At 44.8% G+C, this 19,714-nt stretch overlaps 2 protein-coding genes across 4 annotated transcripts; both read left to right on the plus strand.

Annotated features, from left to right (window-relative positions):
• Positions 1-449: 449 nt before the first annotated feature.
• LOC6596169 (general transcription factor IIH subunit 2) lies at positions 450-2,026 on the plus strand. The gene is made up of 3 exons (XM_002021110.2): positions 450-543; positions 601-942; positions 996-2,026. Exons 1-3 carry the CDS (start codon positions 479-481, stop codon positions 1,924-1,926), a joined length of 1,338 nt encoding a protein of 445 aa, XP_002021146.1. The 5' UTR covers positions 450-478; the 3' UTR covers positions 1,927-2,026.
• Positions 2,027-5,497: 3,471 nt separating this feature from the next.
• On the plus strand, positions 5,498-15,152 carry LOC6596168 (cationic amino acid transporter 3). 3 transcript variants are annotated; one of them, XM_026989773.1, is made up of 4 exons: positions 5,498-5,744; positions 12,382-12,999; positions 13,067-13,579; positions 13,646-15,152. In XM_026989773.1, the coding sequence occupies exons 2-4, from the start codon at positions 12,384-12,386 to the stop codon at positions 14,350-14,352; spliced, it is 1,836 nt and encodes a 611-aa protein (XP_026845574.1). In that variant the 5' UTR covers positions 5,498-5,744; positions 12,382-12,383; the 3' UTR covers positions 14,353-15,152. The 3 variants fall into 3 exon arrangements, with proteins under 3 accessions (XP_026845574.1, XP_026845573.1, XP_002021145.2); XM_026989772.1 differs by having other exon boundaries at positions 5,498-5,705; XM_002021109.2 differs by lacking the exon at positions 5,498-5,744 and adding an exon at positions 10,220-10,356.
• The last annotated feature ends 4,562 nt before the right edge of the window (positions 15,153-19,714 follow it).

Consider the following 19,714-nt stretch of genomic DNA (forward strand, 5'->3'; position numbering starts at 1 on the left):
GTATTAATTTTAACACATTTTTTGCTCAACTGCCACGAAACTTCTACACGTGCTCACTTTCTTGTGTGGTTTCACAATTATACATCAGTCTCAAATGCCTAACCAAGAGTGTAGTGGACCTTCAGTTCGTACACATAAATTAGCACTTGCTAAGCCAATCGCGTGTCGTGTTGAGTTCATTTACTGATATGGTAACTTCGTGCACCCTGATGTTTTTCAAGAAATTTAAATTAAATTGTAGAAAACATTACAATTAAACCCAGTTCATATTTTTTGTATGTTGTTTATAAAATAAGAGTTATGTAAATAATTTAACAACTGATTTGGATAGGCAAAATATTTCGCCATGGCATGATTTGACAACCCTCGACGTTGTGTTTTGCCGCTGCCTTGGTGTGTACACACTTTCACAGTTGCCGGTGAATTTCGCTGATATTTGTTTTATTTAATTGTTTTCGATTTAGCTAAATAAAATATCATGGCTGATGACGACCGCGACGATCAGAAGGAGTACCGTTGGGAGACGGGATATGAGAAGACATGGTAATATTGCGTAATATATTAGAAATCATCTCAACTCAATGTGGAGCAACTTCTCAGGGAAGCCATCAAGGACGACGAGGATGGGCTGCTCGATGGGGCAATCGCGGATATTATCCAGAAGGCCAAGCGTCAGCGGCAGGCGCAAAAGACGAAACAGAATCGTCTGGGAATGATGCGACATCTATTCATCATACTCGACTGCTCCGAGTCGATGAGCGTGCCTGATCTGAAGCCCACGCGCCTACGCTGCACCATCAAGCTGCTCGAACAGTTCATCGAAGAGTTCTTTGACCAGAATCCTATTAGCCAGATGGGCATTATTGCTCTAAAGGCGAAGCGTGCTGAGAAAATAACCGAATTGACCGGCACCTCGCGTGTGCATCTCAAGGCATTGGAAGGGTAAGTGAGAGTCCTGAATGATTTCCATCGGAATAATCCATTGGTTTTCTCAGCCTAGCAAATGTGCCTTTGACCAGCGAGCCATCGCTGCAGAACGGCTTGGATTTGGCATTGAAAACCCTCAAAGTTGTTCCATCGCATGCTTCGCGGGAGATTGTCATCGTGATGGGCTCCCTCACCACCTGCGATCCCGTGGACATTAATCTAACTATCGATGAGCTGAAGAAGGAGGGTATACGCTGTTCGGTAATCTCATTGTCGGCAGAGATTCATATCGCCCGCTACCTCACCCAACAGACTAGGGGCACATTCGGCGCTGTCCTGGACGATGCTCATTTTAGAGATCAACTGATGTCCCAGGTGGATCCGCCGCCTGCGGCCAAGACTCAGCACAATTCCCTCATCCGTATGGGCTTTCCGCACACCAAGAACGAGGTGGAGGGCAAGGATGCACCGCTCTCGATGTGCATGTGCCACATAGAGAATCTGGAGGAGCCCAGCGAGCTCTGCACCACCGGACACCACTGTCCACAATGCAATAGCAAGTACTGCGAACTGCCCGTGGAGTGTCAGTCGTGTGGTCTTACGCTAGTCTCGGCTCCACATCTTGCCCGCTCGTACCATCATCTGTTCCCTGTTCCCAACTTCGAGGAAATTCCGTTCGATTCTTTGCCGAAAGCCTCCTCGGACCGTGGTGGGACCGGCACCGGGACCACGGAATGCTACGCTTGCATGAAACTCTTCGTCCCAGTCGCAGACAAGACTGTTTTCAAGTGCGGCTTCTGCAAGCAGTTCTTCTGCCTCGATTGTGATATCTTCATTCACGACACCTTGCACGCCTGTGTGGGCTGCAACACCATACCAGGCGTCGATGGCCTGGTCTATCAGCAGAGCTCCAAGTCCGTCTCGGACTCTCACCACCAGGCGCAGGCGCACGATTTGCACCCAGGAACGTCCAAGCAACGTGGACAGTTTAGCATATAACTACATATAACTACACTACCGCAAATCTGGCCATCTGCACTGTAAATAGTTACTAAAACTCCATCGTAGCATAGGGCGAATACACACCGATACAGTTCAATTCATGTTCGTGTTTTGCATCATTATAAATTTGCTGTTTTGGTATGGCTAATAATTGTGAAGGTGAACGCAGAATCTATATGGCTGTGCCCATTAACATTCATAGTTAATTTTTTGCTTGTTTGCTGGCGATTCACTGTGCCAGCCGGGCGGACTTTTGTCTAGAGCCCGCTTGAGTTCATCGCCAGCGCTCGAAGCATTCGGTTGGGTTGTGTTTTTTTTAAATTTTGTTTTCGTTTGATTCGATCCCAAAGCTTCACGGCTTCCACAGGTGTTCTCTGTGATCTGTTTGTTGTCTGACGTTGAATAAGGTACGAGTAATAATAATAACAGACGCGTTGGTGTGTGAAGAGTCAAGAGCGAGCCCTGAGCCCCTGATCCCCCGATCCCCCGATCGCCGACCCCCAGAGAGTTCCGAGTTTGTTTTGGAGTCGTAGCAGAGATAATATACGCGTACTCTATGGCCCCATAAAGAATTATGGGGCTGCTTTAAACTAGTATTTAACTGGTTTGAGCTCAGCCAAACCGCCAAACCGCCAACACCATTGATCATTTTATTACAGGTTGAATACTTCTCCGAATGAAGAGTTTTGAGTGGACTCTGGAATAAAGGTTCCAACTATAGCATTCGGCGATGGAGTTTTTTTTTAAAGTCTTAACGCTCTAAGTAATTCTGTTTAGATCCTGTAGTTCTTATGATTATTGTACATTTGTATGTACATTCGGAATATACATAGATCATGGCCCTTGGATAAATGTCGCTCATGTGTTGTGTCCTCCCCAGTTCGTTTGGTGTAATAGTCGTTCATTGAAGCTGATTTAAAACGCAAATCGCAGTTAAACGACTGGCAGACAGTCTGGTCTAGTCAGTCTAGTTAATTACTGACTATCCCAGTAGCATACCTGCATACACCACTCATTTCCACACATACGAGCATTCGCGGAATAAAGACGTTTCCGCATTGGAGCGCCAAACGAAAAAAAAATAAAAAAATAAATAAAAAAGGCGAGAAATCACAAATCGCTGGGTGATAATTGTGTGTGAAAGTGGAATGAATCAGATGAAAAGAAAATAAATAAAATATCACTCGTTTTTGTCAATGGCTGGTACAATTAACGACAATTAAAAGCAAATTGTGTTAGGGCCGGGCTTAATTGAAGCACCAAGAAATTCGTGGCCGCTTCAGGTCTCCCCCATCAGCATCATTTGGAAAATTGCATAGGAAAATATTTTGCACAGGAGGAGGCGAGGTGTTCATGAAACGCCGCCCGGGGAAAACTAACCGAAATTTGGTCGTAATAATAATTTATGCAGAAATAGCCCGAAAGTGTGTTCTCTAATTTGCATGGCTTGTCGGCCGAAAGGAAAGGCGGAAAAGCCAAGGGGTGGCAGCGGAGGTGGGGCGGCCGTCGAGGCAGACTTTGATGCTGGAAACTTTTCTGCGGCTAATCACTTGTTAAGTAATTTGTTGCGGCATGTTCGGTAGCAAAAGGGTTGGATCCCCGGAGTCCGGAGACCGGAGCCCGCAGCCCAGAATATAGTACGATACGAAACCCTCGTAGACACATCCCCCACATCGATTGGTTTGGATTGGATTGGTATTTTCCCTGGGGCAAAGTTATTTGCATTGTTTAGAAGTTGTTGGGGAAATTGTTGTGAATATTAATATAAATACTTTTGCAATTTGCAAACACTGATTAAAATATGATGTCTGGCAAATTGACTTCAAAAGCTACTAATTCACGAATTCAAGAGATGAATAATTATTACCCACTGGAAATCCAATCGGTGGGGTAGGGTTGGCACCTCAGAGGCAAAGGCAATCAAATACTTGACGTATAAAACGGAAGTTATGTAAGAGTTCCATTAGCAGTTTCGCTTTCTGGATGGGATTGGGATTGGGACTGGGATCGGGATTGGCCCCAGCCCCAGCCGCAGCCCCATCCCCAGCCTCAGCCCCAGCCCCATATGATGTCGAGCCCATTTCTGGTGTCTGGGTTTAATTTTAAATATTGCTAAATGAATAAATTAATTGAATAAAGGGGCAATCCAATTAGCAAGTTTTCAGCGCAAATGAGAAATCGATTCTTATATCGGAACATAATTTAATTATTTTCGCAACACCCGACAACAGAGCCCTGCTTGGGGTTGTTTATAAATACATTACATTAATTTACCCACAAATAGATATTAATCATTCTAGTTGATTTTTTTTTTTTTTTTTGCTTTGTGCAGCACAGTTTTTTTCTTCTGAATTATTAACAATCTATGAAAAGCCACAAACAAGAATTCCGCTTTCATTTCTCAAAACAGCGCAAAAACACATCATCAACAGACGGAAAATAGCTTCCGGCCAATCGAAATGAAATTGATAATCCTATTTCCCCGCCGCCACCCACCCACTCATCCACTCATCCATCCATCCATTCATTCGTCTATCCATTCATACCACCCACCCTGCTCCCAACGTACAGCAAAATCATACAAAAAAATGACAAGGAATTAACAAAAAAAAAAAAAAAGAAAAGAAAAAAGGCGATTAATGTCGGTAAATGGAGTTTTTCCTTGATTTTTTTGTTTGGCTTACCTCCGAATGCAATTATGCAATAAATGCTTCACAATGTTTGCACAACTTTTTAATTATAAATGTTGAATTGCTAATTTGAAATGCGGCGAATGCAAATCCGCGGACGGCTTGAGGGACCTAGGCCCCGTCTCTATATACTGTACTAAAGGTGTATGTACTAAAGTTAGTGGCTGCAGTTTAATTGCAGTTTACATCGGGCCGTGATAGCCTTAGCCCATTTTCCATGAAGCGTGGCCGCACCCGGGGGAAAAACCGCCCACTGCCCGGGTGAGCCCCACCGACCAGGTGTGGGCTGCAGTGTCTATAATTTGATCGTTTGGAAAACTCACGCACTTGCATAATTAAGTTGCATGATAAAGGTGGAGAAAGAGTGGAACATTGGGGAATTTGAAAGTCTTAACATGTATATTCCAGATCTGATCTGATCCGATCTGTTCCCTGATGATCCGTAGCCGTCTCTAGAGTCTAGACACATCTCCTGGCTATCACTCGTAGAGCTGAGGCACTACTTGTGACAAAATGATGTTGAGTTGCTCTTAGCTCAACTAGCAAACATGTGTATGATATGATGTTTATGATCTCTACATCATATCGGTGTTTGTCTAACTAATGAATCTCATCTCCTACTGTTCTAGGGTTAATACACCTTCACTAATGCAATGCCATCACTACGAATCAATAACTGTAAACAGATCTATTTCCATTCCGCTCTGGCACACGTCGTACACCATCTCATCATCAGTGCATCAGCTCCCTCGTCTGGTTATTGGTTTTCCTTTCACCTGCTCCTTCGCCTGCGCTAACTCTCTGCGGTTCCAGATCTTAATTGCTGTTTGTTTAGCGTAATACAGATTGCAGAGCGGTGCGCGCCGGGAGAGCAGTACGTGTTTGATAAATTAATGTTTTTTTTGTCCCTTTGCGTTGCTTCGATCTGTTTCGATTTTAAGTATAAAATAAGGCGCGAATGATATACGGATAATACTTCGATTAAAGTGTCGTCGCGTGACTGTCGTTTCAGTGATTTTCTCTGTAATCTTTCCATATAATATAGCCCGAAACGAATCTGCAACGGAGGGCACTGCTTACACCACGGTAATTCCGGTTTCAGAGAGTTTATACATACATATATATGTACGTTCCGCGGGTTCTTCTTGCCTTTTTTTTAATTTTTTATCCACAATTTCGGTTCTTCTTTATTGTTTTTATATTACGGCTCGGACTTTCCTTTTGATTTTGTATTCCACGCATTTTTTTCATAAATGACATCATTTTAAAGTCATTTTTTGTGTTGTTTTTTTTTTTGTTTAAAGAGAGATGTACACCAACATATGTACATATGTGTTAGTGATATTTATTGTACGTCTGTAGTGCTTTGTTTTGTTTTTTGTATTTTTGGAGTGTTTGTCTATGGACTGGAAGGTCACCCACCGCAACATCATTAACGACTTCAAAATAGAAGTGGAGCTCCATTAAATGCTGATCTATTCGAATCGAATAACGATCATTTATTTGGCCTAAGCTTAAAACCGGGTTGCCTTCCGGCATAGCATTCCGGATTCATACAGCCACCCTCTCAAAGTACTTGCTATCACTTACTTGCCGCAAAACACAAACACTCTTCGAATATGGCCCAATGATAACTTGAAAGGAACAGGCCACGCCACATAGCAACTGAGGATTGCACAAACACAGAAACCACAATAGCAGTAACAGAAACAGAAACTGATTAACTTGACCGATAAAATAATCTTGTCAGGGTTTAGGTGGAGATTTCGTTGCGTTTCGGCCAATACAGAAATCTCTATCAACAGACTACAAGTCATATACATATATGTACATAAGTATGTAGGTATATATTATTTCTGAGAATTACGAGCACGAGTCATGAGCCAAACATTTCCAATTGAAAATGTGTGTACTCCAAACGGTATCTGAGAGGGCTTTTACATTGTAATAGCTGATTGTGATTGTGAAAGTAGAGATGCAACATTCTTGAAACATTCTTAAACGATTATCCGGATTGCAATTGAACCAGAGAGCATTATGTGGCCAGAGGCAGCAGTCAGAAGTCAGCAGTGAGCATCCCCGACTCTCGGTATTCCATTTGAGTTGGTTTTGAGAGCGCCCCCACACAGATTTCCATCACCATAATTAGCCCGGCTGAGTAACTGCCTTGCTGGCGACTGCCTTTTGCGAATGTCAAGTCAAGAAAAGTTCCCCACCAAACCAGTCGAATAAAAAATGCAGCCGCATGCGGCGCGCTTCAAAGTCACAAACAATTTGCAAGCCACACTGAGCACTCAACAAGCCGCATTAAAATACAGCCCATTGTTGTGGCACCCATCTCCCATCCCCAAACTCCAGCCAACCCCCAGACGCAGCCGCAGCCGCAGCCGCAGCGGCAGCGGCAGCCCACCGACAATCCAATCCTCACCTGACAACCAGCTAATAAAAATTGTTAATATTATGAAGTACGGCACAATGTTCTACTCCAGTCAAATTGAAACTTTTCGAAACAAACGAGCAAAACAGCGCAAAAATAACCATTCATACTCGAGTATAATGCGGCTACTGTGTATTGTGCATATAACATTTAGGATTCTCCAGCGGGTTCAGTGACTCTCGGAGTGTAATAATGAGAGAAGTCGCTGGGGAAAAAAAGGGGGCACAAAAGTAATCTCCGTAATTATGGATGGGTGAATGGGCAGAATCCTATCAATTGGTCCCAATTTGGCCAATATACAGAAATGGCTGCTTACAGCCCGGAAAAGATGGCATTAGAAAGGTGGACGTACAACAACAGAAGACACTCTACTCTTCACTTATCAATGGCGACAATTCAATGTCTCTTCATTTGTACATTCTCCGTGTCAACATAGACGTCGACATCCTACCGGCCAGATAACGCTCCCCGTGCCGTGCCAGCCATTCCATTTCATGAAGATAATGTGAAGCAAACTGGGGCGATATTCATAGTCTCTCTGCCTATCTCTAGCTCTCCGTCTCTCTGGCTATCAGGGGGAAACACAACATGGGAATCGCTCATTCGAGCCATGGAGAGTGCAGCTATTAGCAGCTCTTATCTCGAGGGGTCTTGCCAAATGGATGAGGGCCTACTTTAATTGCATCAGATATACGGAGACGTATGAAATTATATGGCCCCGCAGGCCGACTTTGCACTAGGCCGACACATGGAGTGCCTCTTCTCGGCTTTACGAGTGTTTTCTACTACGTCAAGAATTCTCGGGCGATTAATCTCCTCTCCAAATGTGTCTGGCCTCCAGAGAAAGATAATGTCCACGATTATGTTCCCAAAAATACTGGTGATTATACAAATTTTGGCTAATTTTTATGGACCGTCTGGGAGGCGTTATAAATCTCCAACTGATGCGATCTACTAGAAGACCTACCACGAAATAAAATTGGCAAAAATATTTATAATCCTCTTTGCTAATTGTGGGTCATAAAAAGGAATTGCAAAGTGCGTAAATAAATATTTCTGGAAGTATGTATGCTTCAAACGACAGTAGAAGAACTATTCAAATGGGAGAAAATTCCTAGGCATTCAAATGTTTTCCACGGCACGGGAAAGGAAATCGTAAAATTCAGTCCCCAGTTGAGCGATGCGATCATAAATTAAAGCGGGTAAACAAATATTGGACAATGTAGGACTCATAAATCGATTGATTGGGCACTGCACTCGTACTCGTTTTCGTACAATACCAAAGATATCGCTTTATATTTGTTCCACAAAGTCAGCGAAAATTGTTGTTTTGTTGCGGGTCTACAATTATCCATGGGGCTTAACGGCCATATACCGCGAAAAAGGTGTGAAAATGTTTATCAAAGAGTTGCTCAATGGGAAGATCAAATATTTGTAAGTAATCGAACATAAATTAGCGATCAATTAGGCCATCTTTTGGTCTGGCACCGATTTATCAAACAAAAGTGACGTCACAGAACGACGCTTCTGACGTCAAAATGTCTCGGAAAGAAGTGTTAACTGAAAATGGAGTGGTACCACTGGATGGCCCGTCTCCAAATAGAGACGTTTGGGACCTATCGTTAGTCACAAGCCACATCCCATACCATCCCGTCCCACCCACCATTAAAAAGATTTCAAATCGTACTTTCGAACTCGAGTTTCGTATCTGTGGATATGTTTCACTTGGGGGGATTCATGATGCAGCAAACTAGGCCTACTACTTACCACATATAGCTACTATAGACCGACAAAACGAGATTTTCAGATGTTTGCGGCGACTCCGTGATTTGTTTTTCAAGTTTGACTAGACCATCGTCACCTCCCCACAGCCCCACGGCCCAACAGCCCCACAGCCACCGTCACAGCCACCACCACCACCGCCACCGCCACCGCCGCTGGCATAGCCATAGCCCCAGCCGGTCTCCGTATGGCTGGCTGCGTGGCAGACACACTGCTTTGGGCCGAGCTTTTCACTCGATAAGTATTTTGACAAGTCATTGGTCTGGCCCGAGGCTGCGTCTCCGCTTCTAGCCAGACTTTGGCGTTAATGGTTTCTACGGGAAGGGGACGGGAAGAGAAGGACGTGGTGCTGGTCAAAGTCGCATTTCATTCGATTGGTATGGAAAATAACCGAGGTAAATGTGAAAACTGCTTGGCCAGCTTCAAGATTTCGTAAGGCTGAATGTTAGGGTCTCTCAGCTGCGCCTACAACTGTTTCCAGAACGATCGGAATCGTACGAGCAGGCCGTCGCAAGGCCTCTTTGAATGGCGCTTCCCCCGCCGCCCAACTGTGTCAAGGTCGATCGGCAGGCGCTTCAGACCACGTCTCGTAGTAGGTCTCGATCAGTGTCAAGCGGGTACAACGGCCTGCATTCTAAACGAAGCCGCTTACAAGTGTTACACTCTGCATTCATGGCCTGGCCTGCCCCTCGATCAGTGGCAAGATATAGACAGGTAGAGCGCGCATTTTTCGGGCTACGGACGTGTCTGAATGTTCAGCGAGCGAGCGAGCGAGCGAGCGGTTATCAGAATACCCGAAAGTGGGCTGTAAATGTGTTGAAGTACAGTGATATGTGGCAGCCACAATTGCTAACGACTCTCGTCGAGGGCTGGCTAATCAATGGCACGAGCGCTGACAGTCGGCCCGCAATAGTCGTAAAACAATGGCCCAATGGCTGGCTTATCGGGCTGTGACGTCAGGAATGTGTGGATGAAGAACGATTAGGCCCATCTGTTAATACCTATAGCAGTTATTATCGGTGTGCTATTTATTGTATACATTTATGTAATTGGGAGTTCAACATTCGGTTTCAAGTGCGAATCGGGACTAAGGCCCGCCCGATCGCGCTCTCGCTGGCAAATCCGATTTGAACCGGAAACATCGTCGCCCTGCGAAATGCCTGCGATATCGTTGTCGGCGCCGTCGTCGTCGTCGTTGTCGTCGTCGTCGCTGCTTTCGTTTGGGAAAAAGTTGTTAACAATATTTTTGCCGACGCGTTGGGGGCCAGAAGTAGCAGCAGCAGCAGCAGCAGCAGTGAGCAGAGCGTCAAAAGCGAAATCCAAAGCTTTAACCGTTCCACCGCCAGCGGCCCACGATCAGAAACACTTTGGAGCGCGTCGCGCGCGGTAACTTGATCGGCAGTTAGTTAGTTTTTTTCCACGCAAAGATTTCCCACCGAGAGTCTCGAGTGTGACCAAAGTGAAACGGTGCGCCTTTTTTTTTGACCTGAACCCGCCAGAAAAGAAACGAGGGAAAAAGTATGTGCAAATGACAGGTGATGCGAGTATTGTAGTATATCGGGAGACGGTCCCCATCCGCCAGAAAGGACTCCTCCTCCTCGCGCTCCTTCTTTCTCGCGCTAATCCCAAGAACCCAGCAAGCAAGCGAGCAGCCAAATCCCACCTAATTAGTGGGGGTCTTATTTATACGACCAAGTCCCGAACCGACCTAAAACAAAGAGAATGATCATAAAGTATACAATATGCGGTGCTTATAAAATTGTGCAATTTATAATTGCAAACTGCCTAAACCCAAAGTGTGCTTTTATCAAGGGAACAACAAAATAACGAAATAAAAACATATAATAAAAAAAATACTAAGAGGCATGCGGCACGGCCCGGCCGGGCCGGGCCGGGCCGACTCCCAGCTGACCGACCACGCAGTGGCATCATGGCAGCATCTTTGGGTTTTCGGCCTCAGATCCAACACTGGATTACCTCCCCACCCCCCCAAAATATGTCTCGCACTTTGCATAAAACTCGATCTGATATTCTGTCGCCATTGCCATTATATATCGAGCTGTCTGTTCCCATGACAGATTCGAATTAATTGGTCATTGAGTGACCTATAAACTAGTCGCATACCTAATGTCGGATAGCCGACCTTCGCACAGATGATTTAACATTAACATCACGCAGCCCTCTACCTCTCGGGAACAGACAATTTAATTTTTTTAGTTTTCCAGCCTTTGTCCGATAGATAAGGCATCGGAAACAGGTATTGATTGGCTCTTGGCGATTTTGTAACTAAACTGGGACATGTGTGTGTGTGTGTGCGGAAAATCTTGAGGAAAAGCGAAAGCCTCGCGATCGCTATCTAGAAAGAATCAATAAGCCCACTTTCGCTGGGCTGTCCTTGAAATCAACGAGACTCTTCAGTGGTCTATTAGTACCCACATTAACACCGATTTCTCGTGCTAATCAGCCTTTCAATCACTCAACCGCAACCCGATAAGATAACACACCAGGCGTGTGCTCATCGAGAGCCCAATGGCAGGGAGGCTTATCTGGATTACTAAGGGGTCGAAAATATTACACTTTAAACCCGAATTGGGGGTTGGGTAAAACCAAATAGTACCATAGAAAATGGCTAATTGATTGGCCCGATTGGGACAAGACATTGTAAACAGTAGACATATCGGCAATATATGGCTTGTGCCTGCCGGAGTGAGTGTTGATAACCGATAAATCGGCGGGATTACATTCCAGGAATACAGGTGTTCCTGTAGAATACCTCTTCGACTAAGTTTCGTACATGGTCTAATCTGTGCACATAAATAATCATCTATTGAGCGATAATAGCGTTTCTAACTGGGCAAATCAGTTGGAGCACAACTCGAGAGATGGTGAAATCGACCCTAGCTATACATCTCATACTTATACGAATACGTATATGTGTGGGCGTGTGGGCTATATGCCCTTCGCAACTATATCTATATGACTCGGAAGATTGCGGAATAGTTGTTACCGTTCTGTTACATTATATGACTTTGTATTCCTGATTTGATTTACTAGCTCACAAATCAACTGCTATACTATATTTTAGACTGTCATCACGTTTTGTACTGGTTATAAACTGCATACATATGTGCATACTCGTGTTCTCGTAAAAGCCAGGGAAAAAATGCCCAAGTGACAGTCGTCGGAGTACGTTCAACAGACATTAATTATATGTGCATATGTTATTGCTCTTTCGCCGACCTGTTCCCAGTAACGAGTTACTACTCCGCAGTGAATCACAGTGCCGTGCCACAAAAAAAACACAAAAAAAGACAGACATCAAATGTTATTAGGGATGGCGGATCGGGGATTCTATCTACACAGACCGGGAACGCAGCTCAGCTCTGTTTCTCTATCTGTTCTCACAGCCGCTTTGGAGAGCCACTTGTCGAGATATGCTAGTCTAGCCCCAACCCAACCCATCTGTCGCGATAAGATATGCTAGTCAATTGGAACATGACCTGGACAATATCTAACCGATCTGTTTTCTCACTGAACTTTTAGTAATGGCGAAATTCTGGAATGCACTCACCCGCCGCAAAACGGACGACGTCAACGAGGGCGAGTCCCAGCTGGCGCGTGTCCTCAATCTCTTTGATCTTACGGCCCTGGGCGTGGGCAGTACTCTGGGACTAGGCGTCTATGTCCTGGCCGGACAGGTGGCCTACAACATTGCCGGTCCGGCGGTGACCATTTCATTCCTGATCGCGGCCGTCGCATCGGCCTTTGCGGGCATCTGCTATGCGGAGTTTGCCGCTCGCGTGCCCAAGGCAGGAAGCGCCTATGTGTACAGCTATGTGACCATTGGCGAGTTTGTGGCCTTCACCATTGGATGGAATCTAATCCTGGAGTATGTCATCGGCACTGCTTCCGTGGCGCGCGGCCTGAGCGGCTACTTTGACGCGCTGATCGACAACAACATGTCGAAGGCGCTGAATGAATCGATGCACATGGATGTGGGCTTTTTGGGCGACTATCCGGACTTTCTGTCCTTCGGGATGGTCTTGCTGTTGGCCGGAATCTTGGCCTTTGGCGCCAAGGAGTCCAGTTTCCTGAACAACATCTTCACTTGCGTCAATCTAGTCACGATCTGCATTGTTCTGGTGGCCGGAGCCATGAATGGTGAGTGGGATGCTCTTGATTTCCCGTGGACGTCTGATCCTCATTCATGTGTATTCCTTCCGTACAGCGAATGCCGATAACTGGCGCATTCCCCAGGACCAGGTGCCCGAAGGATTCGGCACTGGTGGGTTCATGCCGTTCGGCCTTGCCGGAGTGATGGCGGGAGCGGCCAAGTGCTTCTTTGGCTTCGTGGGATTCGACTGCATTGCCACCACGGGCGAGGAGGCCATCAATCCCAAGCGCAACATCCCGCTCTCGATCGTCATCTCGCTGATCATCATCTTCCTGGCCTACTTCGGGGTCTCCACGGTGCTGACGATGATGCTTCCGTACTACCTGCAGGACAGGGACGCCCCTTTCCCGCACGCCTTCGACGTCGTCGGCTGGATCACAATCAAGTGGATCGTGACTATCGGAGCGGTGTTTGCCCTGTGCACCAGTCTCCTGGGAGCCATGTTCCCACTGCCCCGCATCCTCTACGCCATGGGCAACGACGGCATCCTCTTCAAGCGGCTCTCCAAGGTGCATCCCTACACGAAGACGCCCCTTATAGCCACCATTGTCTCGGGAATCTTTGCCTGTGAGTTGAGCGGTTTGAAAATGGATTTGAAAGGAATGATTTCAGACCTTTAATTTTTCCTGACAGCCATCATGGCCATGCTGTTCAATCTGGACCAGCTCGTGGACATGATGTCCATCGGAACCCTGCTGGCCTACACCATCGTGGCCATTTGTGTTCTGGTCTTGCGCTACCAGGACGAGGACATGACCAAGCTCGTGTCGGTGAAGGCCCCAAATGTGTTCCGGCAGTTCTTCAACGGCCATTCATATCGGGAACCCAACTCCTTGACCTCTAGCATCACCAAGGTCGGCATCGTGGTCTTCGCCGTCGTGTGCCTGGTGTGGTGCTCATTGCAGAAGGCATTTGACCTTGACAGTACCGGTGGCATAGTGTCGCTGAGCCTGGTGGGCGTCGTACTGATCCTCATCGGCGTGATCATTGGAATGCAGCCAGTGTCGACCATTGAGCTGACCTTCAAGGTGCCGCTGGTGCCGTTCGTGCCGTGCCTGAGTGTCTTTGCCAACCTCTACCTGATGTTCCAGCTGGATCTGAACACTTGGATTCGATTCCTTATCTGGATTGTGATTGGCTATGTGATCTACTTCTGCTATGGGCTGCGCAACTCCACACAGATATCCAGGAATCGCAACCACGCCGAGGTAGCGGCTAATGCCTTGCAGCAGCAAAGCAACAATTATCTTGGCCAGCACGAGAACCGCGCCTTTGAGCCCGACTTTAAGGCGGAAAATGGCGTCAAGCTGCCGCCGTACGAGTACTCCGAAAAGCTTTAAGCCCGCAGAAGCAGCCGAAGTATTATAGGTCCCCTTTTTTTTTACCCGACAGCGCACTTTTTCAGCTTGAACTTCATTTACTCCTCGACATTTTCTCTTGAATAGAACAAAGACTCTTGCCTTCCTAGCTAGCACGTGTATGTGAGAGAGATGAATAGATTGCGCATAAAAATTAAATGGATCCGCACACCCACCCCCACTCTTCCATCTATCCCCCCCCGACCCCGTCTTATCTGTCCCAGCGGATCTGTTATTTCTATGCGCCACACACGCTTCGTAAGCGACTTCTAGAGAGAGCTCCAGTACCAGACTCTGTTTAACCATTTCGCCATTTTACTACCATTTTACGTATACTTGATTATCCAACCAACAACTATTTTTTTTAACTGTTTAACTGTTTGCTCCGCTAACCCCTGAATCCCTGAGTCCCCTTCGCAATGCCCCATTTTGTTGTGATATTTGTAAATATGTATGCCCCCCATATAACATATGTATATGTATGTATATGTATATGTACTGTATAGATCTATAATGAATGATCCCATATTTGTATATTTTTGTCACAATTAATGTAAATGAAATACTGTAGCAAACTAGCCAACTACTATTTTATGTCATCGCAGATGCCTGCTCGTGCAACCTGTACCACCATAAGCTGCACTTAGTATTTAAGCTCTTTAGCTGCTAAGCCTTTACTTTCCTTTCCACAATTGTTAATACTTTGCCAAAACACCAGAAACCAGATACGAATTTTGCCCACTTGCTTGTTTAATAAAATCCAAATGTTGTTCATCACAAAACGGATGAGATATTTAATTGAAATTGCTGTCTTAATGGTTTAATGGTTTGTTTGTGCCGGGATTATGCGTGTACCTATGTTGCTGCACAAAGTATTTATCCAGGAATAGCGCAACGAAATAAAGGAGTACAGTCCCCAGAGCGTAGAAACTTCTTCATGAGTGCCATATCCTTATGCGTCTGTTTCAGGCTCTCACAAACTTTGCAGCCTCTTCCATATGCATTTCTGCTTTTTTTGTTGGCAACTGTTGGACTGGACTCCGACTCCGACTGCGATTGCGACTGCGACTCCACACTGTTTGCTAACCAGCTTAGTTAAATGCCAAAGAATCTGGACCCCACACCGCTGTTTTGGCCTGCTCCTCCTCCTCTAATTTCTAAGCCTGGGGAAACTTGAAGAGTAAATAGTCGGAGCGGGTCGAAAAAATTCGCAACTCAGAGCCAAAAAGCCAGACAAAAGTTGCTTGGGATAATGCAAGCAAACAGAGGAGACCCTACCCACCCCCACTCTTACACACACACACACACACACAAACACACACATTCGAGTACGAGTTCGAATGGGGATGGGGATCCTGAATATGCCAAGTGGAGGATTGGTTGAGCAGCAGGGATGGTCGACAAAGGCGTCCACTGAGAAAATACAATTGTTTTGCCCGGATTTTCTCTTAACCCCTTCTATTTCAATCTTTTCCCCAGCACTAATTTATGCATTTTAAAAGCATATCAAATGCTTACGTGGAGCCGGAATGGAACGAAGCGAAGGGCAGGGAGGGGAGTGGACTGGGGGCGGCTATCCAGCTATAGCCAGCAAAGAGGATATTCAGAGAGGGAATTGTAATTTGACTTTTGTGTCTTTGCTGTGCACATATGCGGAAAAATGCAATTTTTCACACGCTGCCATTGTAGCAATTGAAGGAAGAGCTTTTGCACAAAATCTCCTTTTCTTCGCTTTCTCTTTTTCCACCAGCTGCTGGGTAATCAATAGCCCCTGGTACTCTACAGAGTTAGTCGCTCTAAGAAGTATTTTCGGTGGTAATATATGGTCATATACGATTAATAGCAACATATTTCGAGTCTTACATACATACACATATGTATTTTTTATATTTATTTAAAAAATTTCAAGAATTTAATACATGACTTTTACATTTACATTGACATACGCGCAAAACAATTGACACTTATGTATTTCTACACGGTATTCTACATACATATGCCCAAAAGTATGCAATGTTTAACTTTTTAAGATGGAGGGAAACTTGTATTCGTGTTTTGTTAATCAATGATTTCATAAAAATAAGAATTGTCTGAAAACATTAAGCTTCAATCACTTCATCTTGAGTTTCCGCATGAAAATAGCTGGAATTTCATACCCCAATATAAGTTTATTTTTCAAACTGAATGTGCACGCTGCCTCGATTCCAAATTCTTTGGCTTCTCGCTAAAAAATAAGATAAAAAATAAGAACTAAAACATAAATAATAATCGCATAAGATTCGTCGAGACTCCCAACTTTATTTATGAACTATTCTGAAAACATTTCGTCTGGAAAAACTATCACTGAATATCTGAGCTGGATTCACAATCCATCAGTAATCTTTCAATTGCTTCTGGAAAAGCAGCCACAATTGGAAATAATATTGTCAACCTTTTGGAGAAACCGTATGAATATCGTTCTCCTCTTGTGCAAATTGGATGTGATGGAACTGCTTTGAGCACTGGACATAAAAACGGAAAGAAACCTTAATAGACCTTACAGTGGCTTGTGTGCTGGTGAATTACCACTTGGCCATTTCTTTACTTCTGTGGACGGTATCACAACAGGCCTTAAAAGCCTTACTGGAAACATAGGCAAGGTGCGCGATTGCTTCAGCAATCATTGTCTCACAAACCTCGCCGATACCCAGGGACCCGGAGACATTCTGTTAGTGGGTTAGCTAAACCAACACAATCCTTACAGGAACTGGCCAATTTCGTCATGCAGCTGGTTCGGCTAGGATTTTTTGGCAAAATATGTTTATATTTTAGAGATGGACTAAAGAGCATTGGTAGGCATGCACAGAAAATCCTTTTTCACACATCCAGAAAATATATTATTGGCCCTGTTACAAGATGATGCGTCTAATAGTATGAGAGAACTGATGGAATACTGAAGGCGCGAGAGGAGAGCCTTCAATGAAAATTATGTATAGAGACAACAATATTGAGAGCTGAGTTTAATCAGGCACTCATTCCTTACAATTTAATACGTTTCCTTGCCATATTTAAGCTGTGAAAAGATGAGTAAAGTTTGTGTTGGCTTCATTGTCTTTTTGAGGACCAGAAGCTGGGGATGGGTTCATTCGTATCCGAATAAAAGGAAGGAGGGGAATACCAATGTTTGAGACAAAACAATTGCTACTCCATCCTAATGTTCGTGTCCATTTTGTTTTATATTTTAATCAGCTTTCGGAAATTAGATCCTAATAATAATATGTTCATGTTATAAGAGAATTGGGCCCGGATACTGCATTCAGTGCCGACCATAGAACGGCCCTCGTCCTCGTAGACCGCGCAGCTTATTGCTAATTGAATTGAAATTCTTCTTAAATGAAATTGTTTTGTTTCCCTGTTCCTGTTGTTGTTGTTGTTGTTGTTGCTGTTGTACGAAACTGCACCGCAGGCAAAAACACGGATACCTTGCTCGATTTATATCCTCCGAAAATACATACACATAAGGGAGAATAAAGTGGGTCAGCCCCCCTCTGCCGGTAGGTATTATGTATCTAATCGAGCATGCAACATGCACCTATAGCGTCATATCCTCGCCTTTTATGCCCTAGCGAAAGAATATTATGTTTTGGACCACTATTGTACCGCTATATCCGATAGAATCGATAGATAAGCCAGATATTTCGAAGAAAATTGAAGATGATCCAACCAAACGCTACCAACGGCAGTCAAATTGAATGGAAATCGACTGACTATTATATCATACCGCAACGAATGAACTATCTTCTCTTCGCGTTAAAAGTGTAGTTCAAGAGTCGTGGGAATGTCTGTCTTGTATAAATGCTGACGAGTGGCCGATCTCTGGCCCCCATTAAAGCGCTATATTTCCATTCGAATGCCGCTTCCACTCCATCGAATCGCAAGGTTCAATGTAGGCGCGTGGGCTGGACATGGGCGTGTGCGTGGGCGTGGAGGGGGGGGTGTCATTCCGAGTATGCAATGCAATTTGCGTTACAATCGCGCTCAAATAAAATTTTGGCCTAAAAGTATCAGATTCGATGCAATGAGAGCTGCACTGAAAGGTGAATAAATAAACAATAAATGCTCGGCAAGGGCTATGGGATTAGGGTAGGATTGTGGGAGGATGCGCCTGCCATTTTGGCCGCTCATTGCGCGCGCTCTGCGTTTGTGGTTTCATTTGTGAGTTTTAATTAAATACGTTTAAATATTTGTTATTTCCGACAGACAGAGAGACAGAGGTGGGGGCAGACAATGCAAAACCAAACCAAACCAAACCAAACGAAACGAAACCGAAGCGAACAAGCATACCAGGAGCGGCATGGATGATGGTGGATGGAGGAGCGGACTGTCATCCGTCCACCTGGTAAATATTAGCGAAAAATTAGGAAAGTATTTTAAGCGCAACATGTTCGTCCTGCGGCTTTCAACATCAAAATCCCCCGTACGCGCACCGCACCGAACTGCACCACAGCAGGGAGTTCCTGTTGTCCAGGGTCCCGCGCATCATTTGCAAAAGTTTTCGGTGCGTGTGCATTTCATTTATTTATAAATAATGCATAATTAATTTAAAGTGCGTGCGTAAAATTGTTGTTAAGTGCTTAATCCTGTAAAACTCACGGAGAGCAGCAGGAAGCGGAACATCGACGTGAACGCGCAATCAAGGGCAGCGCCCAAGAGCGCACCGGATATTGATTTGCATTTTGCATGCATATTCCATAAGCCTATAAACTATCACTAAATCGAAAGAGCAGGGCAATGCGGGAGGGAGGGACGGTACGGTTCCGCTGCCTCTGAGAGTTTTCCATTATTTATTTGATATTTATTAGTCAAGTTGTGGGCTGAAACGGCACTGCAGATTGCTCATTTATTTCATCACAAACATTTCTGTTTTCCAAATCCAGTACTTGACAGCCACAGCCCTCTCTATTCTACTCTTCAAACCAATTAACTGAAATTTCAAATTTTCCAAATAGAATATAAACCAAAATTGCTAATGATTCTGGTTCCGTCATTTCCGCGCCACCAAGCCCCCGCCCCCCGAAGCCTACCACCCCCCACCCTCCACTCCATTGCCCAATGCAATTTGAATCCGCAGTTTTGTCAAAGTCAGAAAGTTCAAAATTTTACATGCGGTCAGAAAATCAAATTAACTTTTAGCGCGTATACATTTTGGCGCGACCACAGCTTGGTAATATCCTAAAAAAATTTAATATTAAATGAAATAGAGGGGCTCGAAATGAAGCGACGGGGCCATGTGCATATAATAGGCCGATCAACATCAATTAAGAAAATAATCCCCGCATTATTCGAATGGGAAAGCGAATGCGAC

Source organism: Drosophila persimilis, unplaced genomic scaffold (assembly GCF_003286085.1).
Source record: "Drosophila persimilis strain 14011-0111.01,24,50 unplaced genomic scaffold, DperRS2 tig00000431-arrow-pilon, whole genome shotgun sequence".
Taxonomy (NCBI): Eukaryota; Metazoa; Arthropoda; class Insecta; order Diptera; family Drosophilidae; genus Drosophila; species Drosophila persimilis.